The 11,666-nt window shown below is 40.6% G+C and overlaps 1 protein-coding gene across 1 annotated transcript; it reads right to left on the bottom strand.

Annotated features, from left to right (window-relative positions):
• Positions 1-479: 479 nt before the first annotated feature.
• On the bottom strand, positions 480-2,165 carry LOC128588155 (sphingolipid delta(4)-desaturase DES1). Its single transcript, XM_053594814.1, has one exon. It carries the CDS (start codon positions 2,101-2,103, stop codon positions 1,132-1,134), a length of 972 nt encoding a protein of 323 aa, XP_053450789.1. The 5' UTR covers positions 2,104-2,165; the 3' UTR covers positions 480-1,131.
• Positions 2,166-11,666: the final 9,501 nt, after the last annotated feature.

Raw genomic sequence — 11,666 nt, 5'->3', positions numbered from 1 at the left:
CACTATGTCACCCTTGGTAGAGAGTCATAGTGTCAACGCTCAAAGCAACCTCCAGCTCTTGGATTTGAGCAATTCTCTTGCCTCAGCCTCCTGAGTAGCTGGGACTACAGGCATCAGCCGCAACACCCAGCTATTTTTTGCTGCAGTTTTCTTTTTTTTTTTTTTTTAGATTCAGTAAGTACTTTATTTATGAGAAAGGCTGTACAAGATTCAAGTGTCTACTTTAGATCCTATGTACGAAAGTAAAACTTAAAAATGAGTAATTCAGCTTATAATAAAAGATTATTTCCATCTCAACCTTTCATACTAACCTATTACATCAGAACTTTTTTTTTTTTTTTTTTTTTTTTTATTTGGCCGGGGCTGGGTTTGAACCCTCCACCTCCGGCATATGGGACCGGCGCCCTACTCCTTGAGCCACAGGGGCTGCCCACATCAGAACTTTTTAAAATTATTTTTTGGACAAAATTTTAAAGTGAGTTCTCTTAGTACTCAAGTTACCATGTTATAGTAAAAGACAGTAAAATACAACAAACACTAAAATATTGTGATTAATAGCTCGGGTTTTTTTTTTGAGACAGTTTCTGTTGCCTTTGGTAGAATGCCATGGCATCACAGCCCATAGCAACCTCAAACTCTAAGGCTTAAGTAATCCTCCTGCCTCAGCTTCCCACGGGGCTGGGACTTCAGACGACCGCCACACAGCCCAGCTAGGTTTTTTATTTTTAGTAGAGATGGAGTCTCACTCTTATTCTGGCTGGTCTCAAACTCCTGAACTCTAGCAATCCACCTGCCTTGGCCTCCCAGAGTGCTGGGATTATAGGCGTGAGCTACTTTGTCCAGCCAATAGCTCAGTTTATTAGCTAGTTTAATAAAGTAAAACTTTATAGTGAAAATAATGTGCTAGAAATGGCTTTTTAAAAGCCTTCTTTAATGATATGCTTATAAGATGACAGACATGGGTGAAGAGATCCACAATGATGACAACACACATTTCCTATGAGTAAAGCTGAGCACTACAGAGACAGGCTGACTGTAAAGCATTACCGGTCCTAGCTTCTATAATGTGAAATTCTACTTTATCACCTATTTTAATGCTTCAAAGAAGAATTCCTTTGGTTGTAAGGATATTTACTCCAGCTCCACCTGCCCTTTTTGATGCCTCTTCATTCTTGAGTAGGGACTTAATGTATCGTCCATCACAAAATCATACAGTACTTTTATCCAAGAATTGTAGTGGGGCAGGTTGTTATAGTATTCAGGTGCTATTTTCCTCACCAGTGGAAGGCTTTTTCCAGGAATGTTGGGGAAGTCATGATGTTCATTATGATAACCCACATTGAAGGTCAATAAATTCAGAGGCCCATAATATGAGTAAGTTTCATGTCCCTTTAAGAACATGTAATGTTCTGCTATAAAATGTCCAGAAATTGGGTGCAAACCCAGACCAAGTAAGGATGCCGCCAACATGTAGACTAAAGATTTAATTCCCCAAAAGTAGTAAATCATAATGTCAAAAGTAATCTGAACCATTATATTGATAATTTCCAGATGACTAATTGGTTTGGGGTTAATGATCAGAGGTCGAAAAGCATAAAAGACAGGCTGAAAAATAACCCACATCAACTTTCTAAAAGTGGTACAGAAGAACCAGCCCTCAAAATCAGTAGGAATGTCTACATCAATGCCATCAGTTCCGAGGTATCGATGATGATCCATGTGATACCTCTTAAAGGAAATTGAATATGGAATTCCAACAGGAAGGTTAGCAAATATTCCAAACCAGCGATTCCACAAGGCTTTGTTGTGGCCAAAGGCGTTATTGTGAGAAAGCTCATGAATACCCAGAGTCATTGAGTGGTTAACACAACTGCCAAAGGCATATGCCCAAAATATGACCCATTTCCAGTCCAAGTCTTTTACTAAGTATAAAGTAACCAGCTGGGTGAGAATCATCATACTTATAATCCATATCAAGTTGGGATCAGGTTTCATCAAGGATTTTATCTCAGGATACTTGGCCAGGATTTCCCGGCGCCGATGTGCGTGGGGCTGGTCAGTGTAGACCCACTCGAAGTCTTCCCGCGAAACACGGCTCCCCATGGCGGCGGCGGCTCGCGGTTCCGCTCCCGGCTGTCGTTCCCAGCCCGGCTTTCTGAGGAGGCGGCAGCCTTTGCTGCAGTTTTCATTGTTGTTCAGCAGGCCCCGGCTGGGCTCAAACCCACCAGCATTGGTGTATGTGGATGGCGGCCATAACCACTGTACTACAGGCGCCGAACCTGGAAAAGAAGTTTTGAATGTCATAACACAAAGACATGATAAATGTTTTAGGGGATGAATATGCTATTTACCTTGATTTGATCACCACACATCATACATCATGTTTCAAAATCTTGCTCTTGGGTATCCTATAAATATGTACAATTACTATTTGTCAACCAAAAATAAAAGAAAAACTTTTATTAAACTTAAAAAAAAAAAAAACCTAGGTTTTTGAATAATATTGAGAAAAAAGTCCACCCCCTCAAAAAAAAAAAAAGTCCAAATAACTCTCTTGAAAATGCACAGAGAGTCTCGGCGCCTGTAGCTCAAGCTGCTAAAGCACCAGCCACATACAACAGAGCTGGCGGATTTGAATCCAGCGCAGGCCTGCCAAACAACAGTGACAACTACAACCAAAAAATAGCCAGGTGTTGTGGCGGGCACCTGTAGTCCCACCTACAGGGGGAGGCTGAGGCAAGAGAATTGCTTAAGCCCAGGAGTTGGAGTTGCTGTAAGCTGTGATGCCACAGCACTCTACCCAGGGCGAAAGCTTGAGTCTCTGTCTCAAAAAGAAAAAAAGAAAATGAAAATGCACAGAGAAAAAGAAACTTCAGGTGTAGTGTCTGAGCTTCCATCTGATTAGATGTAAGTGGTATATTAATTAGTTGCGATGACCACTTAATTAGAGGTTGCAAAGAGGCTTTTGTATACCAGTGTGAAGGCTGTTGATAGGAAAGGCCTAATTTTCAATCTCGTTCCTTTCATTCTGAGTAGAAATTTCTTTGAAGTTTAGAAGAAGCTCAGTTTAGTCTTCTATATCAGAATTTGCTTCTATTCTTTCTGTTTCACTGGGGAAGAACCCTCTCTCTCGTCACCCCCTTATACATCTCAAGCTACCCAGAGGACAAATTTCACAGACTCCAAGAACAAAACCAAGTCCAATGGATTAAGTAGTATTATGGAGGCAAAGAAATATAAGCCTTTGACTTTAAAGAAGTGAGTTATTTTGGTATTCCTCCTCTCTGGTTCACAGTAGTTGTTAGAGTCTCCATCCCACCGGCATTGTGTGTGCTCGCCCTGCTTTCTCTTCTGATGACAAGAGCACGCAACAACAAACAAAAAAGATTTAGATTTTCCAGCTGTCCCGACTTGTGCACAATTGTTACTAAAAGGGCAGTGTCTTCTCAAAAGAAAGGCAACCACACGGAACCAGGTAGAATGGCTGTTCAGGAAAAACGTTCGAAGAATGGATACTATAAAATGATAGTACTGATTACTGAGGTAATGTTAAAAAAATCAATGATTTTATTTCTGTGAAGCAGTTTCAAGTTTTCAAAGAACCAACAGAACTTTTTAAAATTAATCTAGATCGTGAACTCTTCTGCAGAGGCCTTTCAATAATGGTATTAGAAGCTTTTATTATAATATGCACACTATTATTATGACTATGTTATGAATATGTTTATATATGTATACACAGTTGTGATTAAAGCTATAGGTAAATAGATACATATATACACATATATACATACACACACATAGGAAAGAACTTTAGGATGATATTCAAATGTGGAAATAGTTCTTGAATTAGAATGATAGGATTATAAATGAATAAATACATATATATTACTACTTTGATGTCATCACATTACATTTTCAATTTAAAATAATTTTAATCCTTGTGTCATAAATGATTTGAGGTGGATTCTGTTCTGAGGCGATGGGGAGACAAGAGATGACATCTGGACATCTTTTATTGTCCCAGAGCCAGCCAGGTGTGAAGAGGGAACTGGGCAGAATCCAATTGGCCACCTGGCTGGGAAGAAATTTGTTTCTCTCTCTCTTTCATTCATGAGGACTCACTAAATGCTAAGCACTTCTCACACATTATCACATTTAATGCCACAACTTTATGACATCAGTGCTGTGAAGACCCTCATTTCACAGATGAGGAGGTGAAATAAGCACCCAAATTATACATCTAATAAAAGCCAAAGCTTGAACCAAGGACTCCAACTCTGAGCCCATGCCTTTCGGATAAAATCTAACCCCCCTCTCCTTAGCCTAACCACCTTCTGTCATCAGGCCATGCTTCCCTCTCCAGCCTCCTTCTGTGTCCCTCTTCGCCATATTCACCATGATCCAGAGACACCAACACTTGCCCGGGCTTGGAAAGCCCTTCTGGGTCTTAGCAAAGCTGGATACTTTGGGCATGGATAACATGCCCTTTAGTGTCCCCTCAGGCTGGCCTTCCTGACCACCCCCTGTGAGACAGTGCCCTTCCTTCCAAAGCTACTCTCTCCTCATAGCACTTAACACACTTGGTAAATCTTTTATTTATTTGCTTTCGTGTTGTCTGTCTCTTCCCTCAGGAATGCAAACCCTGTGAGGACACAGACCTGTTTGTGCCTCTGTGTTTCTAGCACCTGGCATGGGACCTCACACATAGCAGGTTGAGCAAATGTTAATACTAAATGCCCTTAACCAGTAAGCTGCATTATCTGGGGGAAAGGACCCAGTGACTTATTTCTTGTACAAAAGATGATGTAGGTTCAAAAGATCTTATAAATAGCACATAAATCTACTTTTACCCACATTTTATTCAAACTTAAGCCACTTTGAGGACATTTGTACATTTACTCTCCCAGTTCTTCCGAAGCCTGGCTCCTTTCATCCTTCAATTTCAGCTCCTATGGCATCTTCCTGACTGCTCTGGCTGGAGCCATCTCCCCATCCTCACTCTGCTTACCTGGTTTACAGCCCTTGTCACACTCCAAAGTCCTGTTAATTAGTTTCTTTTTTTTTTTTTACCTCTTCCCATTAGAATGCAATGTTCTTGAAGGCAGGACAATCTTGTCTAGGCAGTTACCAGAACATTTCCCAACTCATAGTAAACATTCCATAAATATTTGTTGAATGAATCCACCCACTGCCACTAATTTGTACAGCCTTTTTAGTTCTAACGATTTTAAAATGAATTTATTTTTTTTCCTAAGTAGATGATCATCATCTGTCTTTTCTGAGAGTTAAACCTCATTTTTTCCTTCTTTATTGCATCAGCTAGAACTATCAGTACATGTTAGACAATACAGGTAATAGCAGGTATCTTTGCTTTGTTGTTACCTAATGGACTCCCTATTAATTATAATATTGTATTGTCTGGGGTAGACATTCCTTATCACATCAAGGAAAAATCCTTCAAATCCTAGTTCAGATTTAGTTCAATTCAGTTTAGCTCTGATAAAAAGGAATCTTGAATTTTCTCAGAGGACTTTTGGTAATACTGTTTTCTTCTTTTGACCTCATGATAAGACAAACTGTGTTAATATTTAAATATTCTTACATTTCTGGAATAAACTTCACTTAGCCATTTAATATATTTCTATCTATTTTCTGGCATTTTTCTTTGAATGTTTTTCACATCTATGGTCAGAAGGGAAATTGTAGTTTTTGGCTTATGTGTTTATTTATTCACCTAGCTCTTTTGGTTGCTATCAGGATAACAATAGATTCCTAAAATGCCGTGTGAAATGTTTTACTTTTTTCTGAGTTTTGGAACAGAGTCCTAGGTGTTTGTGCGACTCTCAGGGTCCGCTGCTTCCTTCCTTCATCCTTAAGGCAGAACGGGGCACTGGTGTGAGACGAAGTAGTTTTGTTTAGTTCCTGGATTCAGTCAGGCTTGTTTTTTATGTTTTGTTTTGGTTTGGTTTGATTTGACTTGGTTTGGTTTTGGTTATTGTCAAGTAAATTTGAGATCTGGATCTCAGATATATTGAATTCTGAGATGAAAGAGCCGGAGGTTTTAGTCCCCTTTACTCATATGACAAGTTGGGTTTCAGAATCATAGTCTTCAACTATATGTCACATCAGGGTTCACTGACTCTTTAAAACACTCTGAAATATTTATGACTCTTTCCTATTGGTTGCCTTACTTTGAGGGCTCATACCTCACTATCCTGGGGAACCCTATTTAGCCATGTGAAGGGATATTATAGAAGACCATTTAATAATATGACACTTCTATTGAAATACATATGGAAAAGGAGGATAATATATAAGCATATAAATAAAAACATACAAAATGAAAATAGGTACTAGATATAGAATATGGATATATATTAATATTTTTTTACTCTTTTTCATACTTTTACCTTTTTATACAATAATCATTACTAGAAGGAGCAACCATCCCATCAATTCTCTGTGACAGGGACTTCTACAATTTGAGTAACTTCCGGTCTCTCTTTCTGATGCTTACTTATTCCTTCTCACGATAATGGAGGAGTAAGTTATCTGTGGTAAGGGTATGAAATCCCTTCACCCATACTTTTTGACTGGGCCGGACCAATTCATAGGAAATCACGAAGCGGGGCCGGAGGACACCACTCGCTCCTATAATCTCAGCACTCTGGGGGCCAAGGCAGGTGGATCACTTGAGCTCAGGAGTACCAGACCAGCCAAAGCTAGAGCCAGACCCTGTCTCTAAAAAAAAATAGCTGGGTGTCATGGCGGGCACCTGTAGTCCCATCTACTCGGGAGGCTGAGGCTAGAGAATCACTTGAGCCCAAGAGTTTGAGGTTGCTGTGAGTTGTGACGCCACAGCACTCTACCCCAGGGAGACTTTGTCTCAAAAAAAACCAACAAACAAACAAAAAAACTGGGGGTAGCAAGAAGTGTCACAAGTGACTAAATTGATTGAAAACCATCCATAGGTAAATTTTTCCTTTCATTGCAAGAAAATTTTATTGAGTGTATAAGTAAGGGTTCAGCCAGGGAAACACCCAGTTGGATGTACATTAAGAGAATTATTACATGTAGCTGCCCTGTGGAATTGTGGGTGCTAGTGAGGCAAGTCTGAAATAAGAGGGCAGGTATATATAAGGAGGGCAAGCCACAACTCCTGGGCACAGGTGAAATTGCTTTTCCTTAGGGAATCCTCATTCATTCTCTCAGGGCCTTTCAACCAATTGAATTAGGCTGTCTGGGTTATGTAAAATAATCTCCATTACTAAAGTCAACTGATTTTAGAATTAGTCATGCCTACAAAATTACTTCACAGCCACACCTGGATTAGTGTTTGAATAATTGGAGACGGAAGCCTAGCCAAGTTGACATAACAAACTGATCATCACCGTCCATCCTGTCTCCTCTTGGCCCCCATACACATTTCCTCAAATTTCCAAATTAAAGCATTAACAAACTCATCCTTCCACCTAACATGGTACAACTCTACTGCACACCACCAAAATACAACTACCATTTCCCTACAAGATACAAAGTCCTAAAATGGGTTAATGAATTGTGGTATGTGTATACCATGGAATACTGTTCAGCCATAAAAAAGATGGACAGTGTGCATTTTTTGTAACATCCCAGATGGACATGGAGAAGCATCCCAGATGGACATGGTGAAGCATCACAGGATAGAAAGACGATCATCACAGGTGTCAAGCACTGAACTGAAACTAATAGATTAACCCCGACGAGCTCATGTGAGAGAAAAGCTCAGCTGGATTCAAGTAGGGGGAGCCATTTTGGGAAGAGCTCTGTTATGGTTGTGGGCTGACCACCTTTGCCAGGTCCAAAAACTGGAAACACGTTCTCAGAAACCATGTCTCGTCCTTGGCTGTAGCCCAGCTGCTGCCGGGTCATAGATCTATGTGGCCTTTTAAATGATTGAGTGAAGATGGAAATGGATTCAAGTAGGTGGACAGAGAAGGGGTCAGTGGGCTCCCATCCCAGGGTACAATGCCTGGGGGCTGTAGGCACACTTCCTGCGTGAAGGACACAGTTTGGGTTTTAACCTTACAAAGGCAAACTATGTAACCTAACTGTATGTACCTTCATATTAATCTAAAAAAAAAAAAAAGAAAAAAGCAGCACCTGTGACTCAAAGGAGCAGGGTGCCAGCCCCACATACCGGAGGTGGCAGGTTCAAACCCAGCCCTGGCCAAAAACTGCAAAAAAAAAAGAGAGAGAAAAACAAGTCCATACCTCTTCTATAACTAAAATAAAGTATGGGCGGCGCCTGTGGCTTAATTGGTAAGGCGCCGGCCCCATATACCGAGGGTGGCGGGTTCAAACCCGGCCCCGGCCAAACTGCAACCAAAAAATAGCTGGGCGTTGTGGTGGGCGCCTGTAGTCCCAGCTACTCGGGAGGCTGAGGCAAGAGAATCACTTAAGCCCAGGAGTTGGAGGTTGCTGTGAGCTGTGTAAGGCCACGGCACTCTACCGACGGCCATAAAGTGAGACTCTGTCTCTACAAAAAAAAAAAAAACTAAAAAAACATAAAATAAAGTACTATGATAAAAGGTTAACACACAGTTGGCCCTCCATATCTATGGGCTCTGCATTTGTGGATTCAACCAATCACAGATCAAAATATTAGAAGTAGAGGACAATAAAAAAATAAAAATTTAGAAAAAACAGTACAACTATTTGCATAGCATTGCATTTATTGGGTATTGTAAGTAATCTAGAGATGATTTAAAGTACACAGGAGGACTTCTCTTCCCCAGATCCAAGTCTCCTTCTGGTACACTGCCCCAGGGTCTAGACAGGTCAGTGTGGCCCACTTGGCTGCAGAACTAACCCATATCCTTGAATTATCAATAATAAAGCTGAGATTTTTTTTATTATTAAATCATAGCTGTGTACATTAATGTGATCATGGGACACCATACACTGGTTTTATAGACCATTGGACATATTTTCATCACACTGGTTAACATAGCCTTTCTGGCATTTTCTTAGTTATTGTGTTAAGACATTTATATTCTACATTCACTAAGTTTCACATGTACCCTTGTAAGATGCACCACAGGTGTAATCCCACCGATCACCCTCCCTCCGCCATCCTTCCCCCTCACCCCCTCCCTTTCCCCCTTTCCCATATTCTTAGGTTATAACTGGGTTATAGCTTTCATATGAAAGCCATACATTAGTTTCATAGTAGGGCTGAGTACATTGGATACTTTTTCTTCCATTCTTGAGATACTTTACTAAGAAGAATATGTTCCAGCTCCATCCATGTAAACATGAACGAGGTAAAGTCTCCATCTTTAAAGCTGAGATTTATATCCCCATCTGTCATATTTTTTATTTTTTCCTAGCCCCAACAATTAGGTATTACTTTTTTGTTTATTTTGTTTTTTTTGTTTGTTTAAGACAGAGTCTCACTTTGTGCCCTGGGTAGAGTGCTGTGGCATCATCATAGCTCACAGCAACCTTCAGCTTTTGGGCTCAAGTGATCTTCTTGCCACAGTTTTTCTATTTTTAGTAGAGATGGGGTGTCTGCTCTTGCTCAGGCTGGTCTCCAACTCCTGAGCTCAAGCAATCCACCTACCTCCGCCTCCCAGAGTGCTAAGATTATAGGTGTGAGCCACTGAGCCCAGCCTGGTCTTAATTTTGTAATCAAATAAAATGTTACCTTTTTAAATTTATTGAACATTAACTATGCTTATGTTACCCTTTTAATTGCTTTATGTGCATCATCATCTCACTGAGTTTTCACTTAAAAGTTTGGTTCTATTGTGATCTTCATTTTAGATGTGTAAAAAAGCCAAAGTTTAGGGATGTTAAGCTGCTGTTCTTCATGGAGTCCTTATTTTGTGATTGTGGATATAGGACTGAAGCCTCAGAGGCAACCAAAAAGGGAATTTTCTACCAGATTTGTAAAGCTATTTGCTAGTAGTTACAACAGTTAGAATAGTGAAAACTGAAATGAACAACTGTGCAAACTCCCCTCTCAGTTTTATGTCTCTTATTTACTAATAAAGACCTGTTACTAACGTCTTATATTCAAGCTGACTTGTATTTATTTATTTGTTCCTTTTTGTTTGTTTGTTTGGTAGTTTTTGGCCGGGGCCAGGTTTCAACCCGCCACCTCCAATATATGGGGCCGGCACCTTACTCCTTTGAGCCACAGATGCCACCCTATTTATTTATTTGTTTAACTGAAAGCTACCACCCAAAATCACCCATAATCTGCTGTTCAGAGAGAAGCCATTTGGATCATCCAGGGAGAAGAGTCAAAGACTCCTCTGTGAAGAGATTACCCCCAGGCCACAGACTTGCTTCTCAGTGGCCTGCTGGGTTCATAGGTGACTTTAAATGGCAAAAATTCAAACACTCGGTTACATGACCAGCATTTCTCTTGTCTAACTGACCACTAAGGAGGAAACAAAATTAAGCCCTGCGCTGGGAATTTAGCCAACAAACTGGAAAAGATAGGAGATTTATGGGAGATTTCTACAGATTATTGCTTTCTGTCTAGCTGTTACTATTAAAAACCAAACTGATGAGTATCTCTTTAGCTAAGCGTCTGGGCAAGAGATTGCCAGGGTTACCAACACTATGATTGAAAATAGCAGCTTGCCGCTGGCTGAATAAACCCATAAAACAAATCTTTGAAAATTATTTTTACTTTAAGAGCACTGTGTTTATTACCCCACAGAAATGATTCCATATGGTCTTCAGGGCAACCCCCAATATCTTATAAATTTCTCAATATAAAACCTCAATATGAAAGTTTCTTTTTTTTTTTTTTTGAGATGGAGTCTCAAGCTGTCGCCCTGGGTAGAGTGCTGTGGCGTCACAGCTCACAGCAACCTCCAGCTCTTGGGCTTAAGAGATTCTCTTGCCTCAGGCTCCCAAGTAGCTGGGATTACAGGTGCCCGCCACAACGTCCAGCTATTTTTCGGTTGTAGTTCTCATTGTTGTTTGGTGGGCCCAGGCTGGATTCAAACCCACCACATCTGGTGTACATGGCTGGCGCCTTAGCCACTTGAGCTACAGGTGCCGAGCCTGAAAGTTTCTTAATAGTATTCCCTGTGGTGCCACAGCCCAGGGCTTAAGCATGCCTTGGTGTTGCTGTCTGATAGGGCTGGACGTTTAAAGTTCTGAACTCAGCTCTGCTCCCTGCCCTTCCTTTGCTATCTCAGGGTCTTGCCAAACATCTTTGAGCAGGTGACTTCCAAACGTATTTCTCCATCCCTGTTTCAAGAATTCCAGTCCCATGATTTTCACTTGAGCTGGGTACCACCATGTGGCTGAATTGCAAGTACCTCAAACTCCTTATGTCTAAAATCAAACACCTGTTTATGATCCTTATGTTTCTCATACCATTAAACATAGTCCTTTTTTTAGACACTTCTCTAAAAATCTTGCATCATCTTTGTGACTGTGTCTTTCTTAACCACATGTTTAATGAGTTACTAGCCAGTCTTTGGACTTCAACCTTCTTTTCTACTCTACTTACATTGCCTTGGGTTGGGTCCTCTTCTCCCTGCACCAACATTCGGACATAATGGTTTCCTAACACCATCTTCACACTCCTTTTCCTTATCTACTGCCAGCAGGGTGATCTTCCCAACTGTTAGGTTTCCATTGTATTACTCCCAAAC

Source organism: Nycticebus coucang, chromosome 6 (genome assembly GCF_027406575.1).
Source record: "Nycticebus coucang isolate mNycCou1 chromosome 6, mNycCou1.pri, whole genome shotgun sequence".
Lineage (NCBI taxonomy): Eukaryota > Metazoa > Chordata > Mammalia > Primates > Lorisidae > Nycticebus > Nycticebus coucang.
Note: the sequence above shows the minus strand (reverse complement) of the source record. Positions and strands in the feature narration are given on the sequence as shown.